At 43.2% G+C, this 15,541-nt stretch overlaps 1 protein-coding gene across 1 annotated transcript in view; it reads right to left on the reverse strand.

The window, feature by feature from the left end:
- The window catches only part of man1a1 (mannosidase, alpha, class 1A, member 1), a 468,823-nt gene that overhangs the window by 273,083 nt on the left and 180,199 nt on the right, over positions 1-15,541 (reverse strand). The window contains exon 3 of the mRNA XM_060850868.1: positions 4,098-4,213. Within this exon, the coding sequence (XP_060706851.1) occupies positions 4,098-4,213 (116 nt within the window). The remainder of the gene's footprint in view (positions 1-4,097; positions 4,214-15,541) is intronic.

Below are 15,541 nucleotides of genomic sequence, written 5' to 3' on the forward strand. Positions count from 1 at the left end.
TCGTCCGCAGACTATTTCTAGTCCTACTACTCCACTGATTACAACAAACGTTTAAATGTTTTACTCATTAAATTATATATCTATGTTTAAGTTGAGAATAAGAATCTCACTCAGCTAAGTTTCTTCAGTAAGCACAAAACAATTTATGTAATACCAAGCAAAAAAACCTTACTAACTATACAAACGCTGGTGCGTCCACACTTGGAATATTGTGTACAGTTTTGGTCCCCATGTTTTGGGAAGATATGGAGGCATTGAAAAAGGTGCAGAGGAAATCTATCAGGATGTTGCCTGGTTTAGAGAGAAGGTCTTATAAGGAAAGGCTGAGAGACTTGAACCTGTTCTCATTGGCAAGGCGGCGGCTAGAGGGGATTTGATAGAGACATACAAGATGACCAGAGGATTACATAGGGTAGACAGTGAAAGTCTTTTTCCTAGGATGATGACGTCAGCGTGTACGAGGGGGATAACTACAAATTGAGGGGTGATAGATTTAAGACAGATGTCAGAAGCAGGTTCTTTACACAAAGTGTGGTAAGGGCGTGCAATGCCCTACCTGCTAATGTAGTCAAATCAGCCACATTAGGGAGATTTAAACAATCCTTAGGTAAGCACATGGACGTTTTTGGGATAGGGTAGGGGGACGAGCTGAGAATAGTTCACAGGTCGGTGCAACATCGAGGGCCGAAGGGCCTGTGCTGCGCTGTATTGTTCTATGTTCTAAATGAAGGTGTCAAAGTGATCAACACAATTCATAATAAAACCCAAAACAAAACACACACAATAAAGATAAACAAAAAAATCTTCCTTGCAACAGTACACTTTGGGAAAAAAAAACAGTTGATAACTATTAGTTCTTAAAGGAAATAAAATTTAAAGAGAAAGAATGTGAAGCGTTCAGATAGCTGTCAGTCTAGCATAAGAACATAATAGATAAGAGTAGGCCATTCAGCCCCTCAATCCGACCCTCCATTCCAGATGATGGCTGATCTGCCTTAGGCTGCAATTTTTCTTTAATACCAGCAACTAAAAACCATTAAGGCCTCGATCTATCAAAACTGTATTTCAATTCTCTTTAAATACTTTCAGTGATCTAGCCTTCACAACTCTCTGGGATAGAGAATGCCAGACATTCGCTATTCCCAGAGAAGAACTTCCTCTGCATCTCAACTTTATAGAAGTGCCCCTTATTCTGCAACTTATTTGGAGATTCTCCTCCTGGCAGAAACATCTTCTCAACAGCTATCCCCGCAAAGCTCCATCAGAAACGTATATGTTTCAAAAACATCATCCTTTAATTCTTCTAAACCAGACCTAAAAAAGGCATACCCGTTTAGCTGTTTTCAATAAGTCAACTTTTTTTTTAAAACAAGGAAACAACTTCGTGAATCTCTTTTGATCTGCCTCCTATGCCAAAATATCCTCTTAAATATGGGGTTCAAACTGGATACAGTATTGCAGGCACAGCCTCACCTACACTGTATAATATTTTCTAGACTTTGCTATTTTTAAACTCCAATTCCCAAACAATAAAGCCAAAATTCTATTTCTTTCTGAATTACTTTCCATATCTGCATGCTGACCTTTTATCTGTGCACAAGTATACCCAGATCCCACTGTGCTGCACATTTTTAAGAGTCTCTCTCCATTTGAATAATGGGTTGTCTTTTGATTCTATTAAAGTGCACAATCTCACACATTGCTACATCAAACTTCATCAGCCAATATTCATCCAATCAATCAATCTATCATCTCCGCTCCAGGACATTGTTGCAGGAACTCCTCTGCATGATATCCTAGGTCTAACCATTTTCAGCTGCTAAATTAGTGACATTCCCTTCCCCATAAGCTGTGAGTGTAAAAGTTTGCTGTTGACTGCACAAGGTTCCTAACTTCACAATTCTATAGGTAATGAAGCAGTTATGCATGCATGCAACAAGACCTGGACCACATTCAGACTTTTGCTGATATGTGGCCAGTAATACTGACATTACACAAGTGTCAGTCAATGACTAATTGCACTGATAATTTAACAACATCCCCTTGACTGTCAATGGCACTATCTCCTTAAAATCTTCCAATGCCAACATCCTGGGGGGTTACCACTAATTAGAAAGATTATTGGATCAGCTATAAGTACTGCAGTAACAGGAGTTGGACGGAGTTTGAATATTCTGTGGCAAGTGAACTCAAATGTCTTCGTACCCTGACGAAGGCACAAGTCAGCTATATTCTACACCTGCCCGAGTGAGTGTTGCTTCACACCAGCATTCAGTCATATCCTTAAACATTCTTTTCCTTCACCACCAGTGCAGTGTGGCTGCACCATCTACTAGATACTTTACAAGGCTCTGCTGTCAGCACCTCCCAAATCTGCAGCCTATACCACCTAGAATGACTAGGCAGGTGCACAAAAATACCATTGACTCCATGCTTCCTATCAACTTTCACAATTCCCTAGCTTAGAAATAAACTGGGACATCTTTACTGTTTCTGGGTCAATGTTCTGCAACTCCCTACCTAGTTGCACTGAGATTTTCAGAGCTATAACCACACTTGGAACATTTCTAGCATCATCTGAGTGTTGGTTTATAATTCACTCCATCCAACTGCATCCCACTACAACTCTATATCTGGCCTCTTACTGTGTATACTACATATTCCACACTACCCCCTCTAATCTTCCCTTATACCCTGCTCTGCATGCACTCTCCCAATACTGGATATTATTCTAGCTTCCTCCTCTCCCTGTTTCTGCCCTCTAACCTTGCAGTCTCTTTTGGACTTAGATTATTTTTTGAACAAGAGGTCACCACTTTACCTTAGCAAAAGATGGCATTAGAGCAGGGATAATATTCCTCTCCTGATGAAATAGCACAGCATCTGGCTTGTTATGCACACAAAGAAAATCCCAGTGTATACAGACACCTCGATCACACTTCAAACTTAATACTTTGGCAAACATACAAACTTCTGTCTTAACCTAAAGAAATGAATGCCAATTGATCCCTGGTGCTTGTCCCAATCTTGGGAGAAGCCAGGGATTTATAAAGAATGGAATTTACGAGAAAAACAACTCACCTTTAAATGATATGCTAATTTATGGGAATTGTAGTACCTAATGATATAAAACATCCAGCATCGAAACAGGCTATCCTGGGCATCTGGCTTGAAATGGTGTTTATGCTCACAAAAACCTTCTTTCACCCTCTTCTGCAATTTTTAATTTCTTTTTCCTTTACTGTATTCATCAAGTTCATGTGGTACCAAATTCAACATTCTAGTGACTGTGGGCAAAGAAATTTTCCAAATTCTTTATTACATTTAATAACAAGTATCTTATTTCAATTGCCCCCTCTCCCATATCTGTGTTTTTTTAAAAAAAGGATATTAAAGCAGATCACACAAAACTGTATGCAAACAGAATGTATGATGGCATACTATATTACTAACATTATAAACAGATCACCTTAGAGAGTGATACCGTAGGAGATTTACCAGATTCCATTAAAAACATGTCACTTTAATGAACGTAATCTATTGGCTTAAATTATACCAAACAGTCAGAGTATAGGAGAGCTACAATTAAAAACCAGCAACCAAGTAGTAAAGAGAGAAAACAAGACTAATGATCTGGGTTCAAAGATTATCAAAAATGTCTTTCACGCTCAGACATCACTGTGTTCTCAAGAGTTGAAGGCTTTAATGGTACCCACTGTCTGGAACATGATTGTTTAATTCAGCCTCTGCAATTTGAGCTCTAAGTCTGATTCAAAGCTTGGCACACATACATACTTAAGCAAAATGATGGTCTTCTTGTGTGCTGCTACAACTCAAACTGAAAGCACAATTTACTTTCTGGATGTAGAGTCATAGCTTTCTAGCTGCGTGTATGGATCAGACAGGACTGTCCTAAGTGCTGCATCCTTAGCCTCGACATTTGCCCTAAATGTTACACCCAAGAGTTAAACATCTATGCACAATGGAAACAAGCGACTCCAACTCCTCGGTCTTCCTTCTCAACTGCTCAGGTCATAAGTCATCTTCCTCAATTATTTTATGAGAAACAGAAAAGTTGTTATTTTCAAAATACTTACCACATTGAAGTCAAGATTCTTTTCAATCCATTCCTTTGCTTCTTTAAATTCGTCATGCATACCCATAATATACAGTGTGTCTAAGGCATCCACTATTGTCGCTCCTCGAATATTACCTAAAAAATAAGGCAGACTAATTTTAGCTTTCTCTCAGATCTCCCGGATGAAGAAAATTCACATCAACTGTTTCTTCTAAATGACTCTGCCAAAATGAAAGTCGCTCAAAGTACATTTAACAAAAAAGAATCAACAAAGCCAAATGTGTACACACCTGGGGCAGAAATTAATTTGGCACTTAACAGGGGAAAAGTTGTAAAGAATCAAGTGTGCTAAAAGGGGTAATGAAATAGCTTTAGCTAGCAGAGTTAAGGAGAGTCCCAAAGCATTTTATTCATATAAGAAACAAGTGGATAACTAGAGAAAGGATTGGTCCACTAAAGGATAACGAAGGAAGACTGTGTGTTGAACCTGAGCGAATGGGTGAGATTCTGAATGATTACTTTGCATCAGTGTTCACTGAGGAGAGGAACACGATGAATGTTGAGGTTAGAGATTAAAGTTTGATTAGTCTGGATCATAAGTAGGGAAGATGTGTTGGGGAGGTTAGAGTTTATTACGGTGGACAAATCCTCAGGACCAGATGGGATCTATCCCAGGTTGCTGAGGGAGACAAGAGGGAAAATAGCTGGGGCCCTGACAGATATCTTTGTGGCATCCTTAAATACACGTGTGGTGCCGGAGGACTGGAGGGTTGCTCATGTTGTCCCCCTGTACCAGAAGAGTAATGGGGTTTTCTGGGTAACTATAGACCAGTGAACCTGACGTTGGTGGTGGGAAAGTTGCTGGAGAAGGTACTGAGGGATAGGATCTATTTATATTTAGAGAAGAAAGGGCTTATCAGTGATAGGCAACATGGTTTTGTGTGGGGGAGATCATGCCTTACCAACTTAGAGTTCTTTGAAGAAGTGACCAAGTTGATAGATGAAGGAAGGGTTGTTGATGTCATATACATGGACTTTAGTAAGGTGGTTGATAAGGTTCCCCATGGTAGACTAATAGAGAAAGTGAAGTCACATGGTGTGCAGGGTGTTCTAGCTGGGTGGATAAAGAACTGGTTGAGCAACAGGAGACAGAGAAGTAGTTGAAGGGAGTTTCTCAAAATGGAGAAAGCTGACCAGTGGTGTTCCACAGGGATCAGTGCTGGGGCCACTGTTGTTTGTAACACACATAAATGATCTGGAAGAGGGCATTGTTGGTATGATCAGTAAGGTTGCAGATGACACCAAGGTTGGTGGAGTAGCAGAAAGCATAAGGGACTTTCAGAGAATACAGGAGAATATAGATAGACGGGAGAGTTGGGTGGAAATCTGGCAGATGGCGTTCAATCTAGACAAATGTGAGGTGATGCATTTAGGCAAGACTAATTCTAGAATGAATTATACAATGAACAGAAGAGTCTTGGGAAAAGTTGATGGGCAGAGAGATCTGGGAGTGCAGGTCCATTGTACCCTGAAGGTTGCTACACAGGTGGATAGAGTGGTCAAGAAGGCATATAGTATGCTTGCCTTCATTGGACGGGGTATTGAGTATAAGAGCTGGCAAGTCATGTTAAAATTGTACAAAACATTGGTTCGGCTGCATTTAGAATACTGCGTACAATTCTGGTCACCACATTACCAAAAGGATGTAGACGTTTTGGAGAGGTTGCAGAGAAAGTTTACGAGGATGCTGCCTGGTATGGAAGGTGCTAGCTATGGAGAGGTTGAGTAGGTTAGGTTTATTTTCATTAGAAAAAAAAGAGATTGAGGGGGAATCTGATTGAGGTTTACAAAATCATGAAGGGTATAGACAGGTGGACAGAGATAAGCTTTTTCCCCCAAGGTGAAGGATTCAATAACGAGAGGTCACTCTTTCAAGGTGAGAGGTGCAAAGTTTAAGGGGGACACACGCGGAAGTACTTCACAGAGGGGGTGGTGGGCATTTGGATTGCGTTGCCTGCAGAGGTGGCAGAAGCAGGCATGGTAGATTTATTTGAGATGCGTCTGGAGGGGAGCAGAGGGATACAGATGCTTAGGAATTGGGCGACAAGTTTAGACAGTTGATCTGGATCGGCTCAGGCTTGGAGGGCCAAAGGGCCTGTTCCTGGGCTGTAAATTTTCTTTGTTCTTTGACATAGGTCTTTAAATGTAAATAGAACTTTGTCATTAGACCACCATAACTATGTGAACTATCACAGTACTTGTGAAAATACTGGACTTCATACATTATAAATTGTGGCATACTTCACATTAACTTTTATAAAGACTGCTAGAATATTAATTACTTTTCAACTGCTCAAAGCAAAAATGTGCATTTATTGTATTTTACCCCAGCTTCCTTACCTCATGGTGATAAATGAAGTGAAACTTCTAGATTGTTTCAAGACACATGCCAAGTTAAAACAAGTTCAAAATTCTTGATGCAACAAAACATTCACGTTATCTTCGTAATGAGGATACTCTCTATCATGTTGTGTGGCATTACTAATATGTGAAATGGGGGCACTTTGAAAAATCTAACTAGGCATCTAAACTCTAAACTGGGCATCGATGAGGCATTGAAAGACAGCAGCAGCAGCAGACTTGCATTCACTCACAATTTATAGTCTCACAGCCAGGCTTTACCCATTACCATCAGACTGGGAGATGAATGGACAAATTATTGTCACATATATTTTGAAGATACAGTGAGAAGTGTTTTGTTGCCACAATCTGATGCCATTTTGAGGTACAACAAGAGAAAAAGAACTTACTTAAATTAGAGTTCATCTTCTGGAATGCAGAAAGGTACCACCACAGCAGCACTAGCATTTTAAAAGTGACGTGTCAGCCTGGTTCAGCGACAACACGTGTATGCCAAACAGTGGAAACAGCACATAATAGATAGGGATCAGTGATCCCCCTCCACCACAACCACATCCAATTGTGAATGGAGGTACACAAGAAAACAACTCACTAATGCCGAAGGCTCCAGAAATACCCAATTCCTCAAAATGATGGAGTAGCCCGGCACCCACGTACAAAAGAGAAGGGAGAAGGGAGAAGTACTCAAATTCAGTCGGTGATTTATCTCGGACTACTCCTCAGAGGTGAAAGTGAGGACTGCAGATGCTGGAGATTAGAGTCGAGAGTGTGGTGCTGGAAAAGTACAGCAGGTCAGGCAGTATCCGAGGAACAGGAGAGTTGACGTGTCTCTAGCTCCTCTGATGCTGTCTGACCTGCTGTGCTTTTCCAGCACCACACAACTCCTGAGATTGCCTGGCATTATGGATATCAGCTTTCAACCAAGTAGGTTCAGTCTTTGTAATATCAAGAAACAGATGAAGGCACCGGATATTGCGAAGAGTACAGGCCTGTCAACTTCCAGCAATTGTACTGAAGACATGTGCTCCAGAACTAACTGTGCCTCTAGCCCTGGCTACACAGTTACAAAACCAACATCTAACCAGAGGTCAGTCAGCTGGATAGCCAAATTGGTGATGCAGATTAGCAGTTATACCAATAGCATGAGTCAATTCCTGTACTGGTTAAGTTTACCATGAAGACTTCCTCCACCTTTCCCATCACGTGAAGCATGGTGACCCCCAGGTTAACTCTACCACCTGCTACCTCTGTGATAATGAGAAGTGTAGCCTCTGGTCCTCCGACACTATGGTGACCTTTTCTTCACCTACCAGACGATGTAGAAAACTGCCTGAGTATGTCATGACAACAAACAGCAACAGAAAATCTAATAAAGCAATTGCCACACCGTCAGACTACTTGATCATCAAAGTGACGGATGAACGCAACAGTACTATCAAGCAGCACTTGTAAAGGCATGACTTGTTCATTGACTTTCGGTTTCATTTCTGCTACTTTGCTCCTGAACCCATGACAGTTATGATCTAAACATCAATAGAAGAGATGCACTTCAGGGGAGAATGATTGCTTTGCAAATCAAGGCATGATTCAACTGAGTATGGTATCAAGGAGTTCCAGCAAAATGTTAGACAACAGGATGTGTGTGTGGGGGGGGGGGGGGGGGGGGGGGGGGGGGGGTGGAGGGGGGGGCGGGGGGTGCGCTTTCTGCTGGTTGGAGTCACTCCTGGCAATAATTTTCAATTCCTGTCTGGCCACAGGATAGGTGTCAGAAGACTGGAGGACAGCCAATATTGTACTGTTATTCAAAAAAGGAAGGAGTGAAAAACCAGGAAACTACAGATCAATCAATCAGTCCAAACTCAATGGCTGGGAAACTATTGGAAGCAGTTATAAGGAAAGGAATTAACTCACACTTTGAGGGACTGAAATTAATCATGAAATGTCAGCATGGTTTTGTAAAGGAAAGGTCACCTCTGATCAACTTGACTGAATGTTTTGAAGAGGTGACCAGATGTAGAGACGGGGGTAATGCATTTGATGTAGTCTACATGGACTTCAACAAAGCAATTGATAGGGTCCAGCATGGGAGACATATAGCGAAGGTAAGGGCCAGCAGACCCCAATGAAATTTGGAAAATTGGATACAGAATTGTCCAGTGGTAGGACGAAGAGGGCTGATACATGTTTTTGCAACTGAAAGCCTGTGTCCATTGAGGTTCGATGAACTCAGTATTGGGATCCTTTCTGTTTATGGTATATATAAATGCTCAGTAGTTAGCACTGCTGCCTCACAGCACCAGGGGCCCAGGTTTGTTTCCCACCTTGGGTGACTGTCTGTGTGGATGCTAGGAGGATTGAACAGTATGTTTACGGATATTTCCTGGGCTTGACAGTTTTAGTTATTTAAAAAGAGGTTGAATAGATTGGGGTCATTTCCCTTGGAACACAAGTCCCTGGTGGACGACATCATTGATGATGTGTAAAGTTATGAAAGGCAAGGAATGTTCCCCTTTGGTTGTGGGACCAATTACCAAAGGACATAGATTGAAGATAAATGGCAAGGGGTTTAAGAGGTGATGCGGAGAAAACGTTTTTCCACTCAGAGGGTGGTGGGAAGCTGGAATCCTGTAGGGGTCATAGAGGCAGAAATCCTGCAAACATGATAGTCGTATTTAGATATGCACTTGCAATGTCAAGCCATACAAAACTATCGGTTATATACCAGACAATGGGATTAGAATAGTTAAGTGCTTGTTTTTGACAGACACAGGCCCAATGGGTTGAAAGACCATTTTCCGTGCTGTAGATCTCTCTGACTCTATGAATATGACCTTTCCTCCATCATTAGGTTAGAAGTGTGAATGTTTGTTCACGATGCACAATGTTCAGCAGCATTCACAACATTGAGGTTAGGGCTGATAAGTTGAAATCACATTTGATTTGGTTTGACTTATGGCAGTCATAGACACAACTATAGTGAAAGCTTTGGGGTGGCACGGTGGCTCAGTAGTTAGCACTGCTGCCTCACAGCACCAAGGGCCTGGGTTTGTTTCCCACCTTGGGTGACTGTGCAAACTCCACACAGACATTCTCCCAGTGTCTGCGTAGGCTTCCCCCGGTGCTCCAGTTTCCTCCGACAATCCAAAGATGTGCAGGTTAGATGAACTGACCGTGCTAAATTGCCTATAGTGTGAGGTGCATTAGTCAGAGGTAAATCTAGGGTAGGGGAATGGGTCTGGATGGGTTACTTTTTGGAGGATCAGTGTGGATTTTTTGTCCGAAGGGCCTGTTTCCCTACTGTAGGGAACTAGTCTAATCTTTGTTTTGCAAAGAGTATAGCAAACAAGAACACTGATCGTAGGATGCTGAGAAAGAGCGAGGAGTACAAGGTTCCAGCTGCACAGGAGGTGAGCAAAACAAGATCAACATTAACTGGATTAACATTACTCGTTAGAGAGATATCCATTCAGCAGTCTAATAATGGCCAAAAGGTGGGGTGCTGGCAAAGCACAGCCAGTCAGGCAGCATCCGAGGAGTAGGAGAGTTGACGATTCGAGCATAAGCTCTTTATTAGGAATGTGGAGGGGCCTCAAGGGGCCTGAGAGTTAAATAGGAGGGGGATGGGGCGGGGGAGAAGAGAGAGAGAGAGAGAGAGAGAGAGAGAGAGAGAGAGAGAGAGAGAGAGAGAGAGAGAGAGAGAGAGAGAGAGAGAGAGAGAGAGAGAGAGAGAGAGGAGGGGTTTGGTGAGGTAGCTGGGAATGCAATGGATCGATGAAAGTGGGGAATGATGGTGATACATCGGATTGGAAGGTAGACCGGATAGGTGGGAAGGAACTTGGAAGGTTGGCTCTGGGATAAGGTGGGGGGTGGGGGTGGAGAGGAGATGGGGACACTGGTGAAATCGACATTGATCCTGTGTGGTTAGAGAGTCCCAAGGCGGAAAATGAGGCATTCTTCCTCCAAGTGTCGGGTGGCTTGAATTTGGTGTTGGTGGTGGCCCAGGACTTGCATGCTCTTGGCAGAGTGCAAAAGGGAGTTACTGTGTTCAGCCACAGAGTGGTGTGGTTGTTTGGTGCATGTGTCCCAGAGATGTTCTATTAAATGTCCCACAAGTTGGCATCCTGTCTCGCCAGTGTAGAGCAGACCACATGGACAGCAATGGACACAGTTAATGACATGTGTAGAGGTGCAGGAAAATCTGTTGGATGTGGAAGGAACCTTTGGTGCCTTGAATGAAGGTGAGGGGGGAGGTGTGGGTGCAGGTTTTGCACCTCTTGTGGTGGCAGGGGAAGGTGCCAGGAGTGGAGGGTTGGTTGGTAAGAGGAGTGGACGTAACAAGGGAGTCACAGAGGTAACAGTCTCTCCAGAATGCAGATAGGGAAACATATCTCTGGTGGTGGAGTCTGTTCTTAGATGGCAGAAATGGCGGAGGATAATGCATTGTATGCAGAGGCTGGTGTGGTGGAAGGTCGGAACCGGCGCGTTTTGTCCTTTTTGCGATTAGAGAGGTGGGGTTCAAGGGCAGTGGTGTGGAAAGTGGAGGAGATGCACTGGAGGGCAATGTTGACCACATGGGAGGGGAAATTGCACTCCTTGAAGGAGGCCAGCTCAGATGTTCTGGAGTGGAATTGGTCCTCTTGGGAGAAAATGCAGCAGAGGCAGAGGAATTGGGAGTAAGGGATAGTATTTTTACAGCGGGGGCGGGGGGGGGTGGAGTACAGGAAGGTGTATTGTATCACACCAGTTTCCTCATCTTCCCTTCCCGCACCTTATCCCAAATCCAACCCTCCAACCTGCACCACCCTCTTGAACTGTCCTACCTACCCATCTTCCTTTCCACTTATTTGTCCCACCCTCCAGTCCGACCTATCACCCTCCACCTTCATCCACCTCTCGCACTCCCAGCTACCTTCCCCTGCTCCCCTCCCATTTATCTTTCAGCTCTCTTGCCCCCAAACCCCACATTCCTGATTAGCAGCTTGTGCTCGAAACATCGACTCTCCCGTTCCCCAGATGCTGCCTGACCGACTGTGCTTTTCCAGCACCACACTTCCTAACTCTGACCTGCAGTCCTCACTTTCTCCCAGTCTAATAATTGCAGGGAAGAAGTTCCTGAACCTGCTAGTGCATGTGCTCAAGCTTCTCTATCTTCTGCCTGATGGAGGAGAGCATTACATAGGTAAGAGGGCTCTTTGATGATGTTGGCAGCCTTTCCGCGGCAACGAGAAGTGTAAATGGAGCCCGTGGATGGGATGTTAGCCTCCGTGATGGTCTGGGCTGTGCAAATAACTTTTTGAAGTTTCTTGCGGACTTACACAGAGCAGTTGCCGTATTCATATAGAATGCTTACTTTTGGTACATCTGTAAATGTTGGCGAGGGTCCTTATGGACATGATGAATTTCCTAAGCCTCCCGAGGAAGAGGCATTGTTGTGCTTTCTTGACTGTCGCACCTATGTGGGAAGTCCAGGACACATTGTCGTTTATCGTCACTCCTAGGGACTTGACACGGTCAACCTCAATTCCATTAAAACGTAGATGTGGTATGAACTCCTCCTTTCTTTCTGAAGAGAATGATTGGTTTTCTTGTTTTGCTGACATTAAAAGGGGTTGTTATCATTGCACCGTGACACCAAGCACTCTATCATTGACTCCTCTTTGTTTGCTATCCGGCCTACCATGGCGGTGTCATTAGTGAACTTGTAGATACTGTGTGTATGGAATTTGGCAAAAGAGTTGTGGGTGCATAGGGAGTAAAGTAGGGGGCTGAGAATGCATCCTTTGGGGGCTCCAGTGTTGAGGATCATCATGGAGGATGTGCTGTTGTTTATCTTCTCAGTAGGTCAGGAAGTTGAGGATCTAGTTGCAAAGGGCAGCACTGATACCTAGGTCTTGGAATTTGGAGATTAGTCTGGAGGGAGTTATGGTATTAAAGTCAGAGATGTAGTTGATGAGTAGCAGCCTGACGTTAAGTGTCCGTGTTATCCAGGTGTTCTAGGGATGAGTGCAGTGCTCAGGAAATGGCATCCACTGTGCACCTGTTCAATTCACAGTCAAATTGTAGGTGACTGGAGCCACCTGGAAGGCTATAGTAGATATGGGCCATGACCAGCCTTGGGCAGCACTTCATGATTGTGGAGGTCAGAGCCACTGGGCGGTAGGCATTAAGCATGTTGCATGTGCTTTCGTAGGTATTGGGATGGTGGTGGCCCTCTAAGTAGGTAGGGTCTTCAGATTGTAGCGAGGAGGGGTTGAAGATGTCAGTGAATACCTCCGCCAGCTGGTCCACACAGGATCTGAGTGCATGGCTAGAGATTCCATCTGTACCACTTTCCTCAGATTTACTCTCAGGAAGACCAATCTGATGTCTGTTGTGGTGACACTACACTGTTGGGGCAGGTGACACCACACTGCTGGCATTCGGCTCAAACGAGCATGGAAAGCATTGAACACATCACATCACAGAGGGAGGTGTTTTCGTCTGCGCTCTTGCTCTGCTTCATTTTGTATCCTGTTACATAAGCCTTTGTACCACACAAGTGCCACACAATTAATGTCCAACAGTAGAGAATCTAACCATTGCCATTGTCAAATCCTCCACTATGAACATCCTGGGGAATACTATTGACGAGAAACTGATGTGGACTAGCTACATAACACTGGCTACAAGAGCAGTTCAGAGGCTAAGAATTCTGCCAGTTACTCATCTTCTGTCTCCTTAACGCCTGTCTATCATCTACAGGCACAAATCAAGAGCGTGATGGAAAACTTCCACTTGCCTGGATGAGTGCAGCTCCAAACCTTCAAAGAAGTTTGACATCATCCAGACAAAACAGTCCACTTGATTGGTACCATCAATGTACACTGGCAATGTGCACCACCTACAAGACACACTGCACTAAATCTAACTCGAACCTTGACTCCTTTGACAGTACATTTCAAACCTGTGCCCTTCACAAACTTGAAGGACAAAAGGCAGCAGATGCACAGGAATGCAATCACCTGCATATTCCTGTTCAAGTTCCAACTACCCTGATTTTGAAGTACAATTGCCATTTGTTCATTGGAATTGTTTTGAACCAACCTGCTTAGACATGCTATGAAATACATCCAGGGCCTCGAACTTGAACTGAGAATTTTTAGCCCAGAAGTAGAGACATTACCACTGAGACACAAACCTTCAACAGGACAAAATCCAGGAATTTCCTTTCTAACAGTAATATCAGTATTACCACACCCCAGGGATGGCAGTGGTTCAAGATGGCACCTCACCACCAGCTTGAGGGCAGTTAGGGAGGGTAATAAATGCTTGCCCAGCCATTTATGCCAAGTGTCTTGAACAAGTGTAAAAAATGACATTTTTTTATTCATGAAGGTGATCTTTATTTTAGAATTTAGAAACCAATTTAACTCGAACTGACAACTCCTGGGTGGAACCTGCAATGCTTTTACAGTTGTAACACTCAAAATTACATCACATAAATAGATGCATCTAATAGCATAGGTCCAGCAGGTTCTCCAATTGCAATTATTACTATTTGCTTCAGCTCACCAAAATGCTGTTTGTGTTGCCTTTGTTTAACTCTGTCCCCATCCAGTAAATCATTAAATCACTGCACTGCCAGCTTCAATATGCCCTTGATCCAAAATCAGTGAAACATAAACACCGTTACAGTTTCATGATCCAGATTCTCAACCATTCACAAAAATCTTCATTGATAATGGAACATCAAAAGGACTCATTACTGTCAAAATATTTTCTTCAATACTTCCACACTACTGCTAAAAATATCAAGTGACTCTACAAATAATTGAGTCAAGTTCCACCTCAAAGCCCCCGTGTTTTCGTCTGCCGGCATCAAAAGCTGTACTCAGTGACCACAGGAACATGGTCCATCATCAACATTGCAACAAATGTATTATGCATTCAGTGCCATTCATCTTGTTAGTAACATCAGGCCACACTCCAAGACACATTTAATATTAACAGAACAGAAAGCCTGAGAGTTCAGGTTCACAAATTTGAGAGTGCAGCTGTGCAGAACGTACAACCAACTGGTTAATAGTACCTTAATCTATTTGAAACAGCTTCTTTTTCATCAATAAAATGATCAGCTTCCCTTATAAACCGACATTTACAATTCTTTTGTTATTAAAATGGAACTACACAGTAAGGTCTTGCTCTTTCTGAAAACTTGAATCTCTGTTATTTCCATTTTTGTTAAGCCCTTTGACCAAGGTGGCATCAAATATATGATCTTTAACAAATAAAAGACTGCTTCCTTTGATTCTGAGGTAGAGAGCAAGGGAACTTTAATTTTCCAAAAGAAAAAAGTACAGGAACGATGGTTAAGTTTTTAAAAATGAAAAATGAGAAAAAGTATTTGGAAGACATTTCCTATTTACTTAGGGAGAACTGCTTTTGCAATTAATTTTAAACACCTGGTACAATTTTTAATGAAGGAATTAATGATTGTATTCAAATGTGTATGTTACACTGAGAAAAACAGCAAAATACAGTGAAAAGCTTTTCCACTGTCGCCATTTTGATAAGTTTTAAGAACAAGATAAAATAGTAGAAAGATACAGCTTAAAGAGGGTCCATCAGTCCTGACCCAGCTCATCATCAATGACACCTGAGCTACCATCCCTCTACCTCCTCGCTGTGGTCTACACCAGACCGTTGAAGTCACTACTCTTCAGGCTCCATCTTTCACCATTGGGCCAATTCTCCTCTGCCACCTCGCTGTTTTACACCTGTGCCAGACCCACCAATTTCCCACCAGTGGTCCCTCCTCTCCACCGTTGAAGTCGCTGTGATACCCTTCCACCCCTGCCAGACCCAACCAATGACAAAGTCAGCAATCTTCAGGCACCTACCTCGCCGACCTCACCGCCAGATTCTGTGCTTGCCCGCAAAATCTATGTAGCAGCCCACTTGCCTCCACCATAAAGGTCCACACTGGGCCCGTTCACTACAGATAAGAGGTCTGTGCTAGGCCTACTGGAGTCCGCGCTGGAGCTCCTCGTCACTGCCAATGCC

The sequence above is a fragment of the Hemiscyllium ocellatum genome, chromosome 3, assembly GCF_020745735.1.
Source record: "Hemiscyllium ocellatum isolate sHemOce1 chromosome 3, sHemOce1.pat.X.cur, whole genome shotgun sequence".
Taxonomy (NCBI): Eukaryota; Metazoa; Chordata; class Chondrichthyes; order Orectolobiformes; family Hemiscylliidae; genus Hemiscyllium; species Hemiscyllium ocellatum.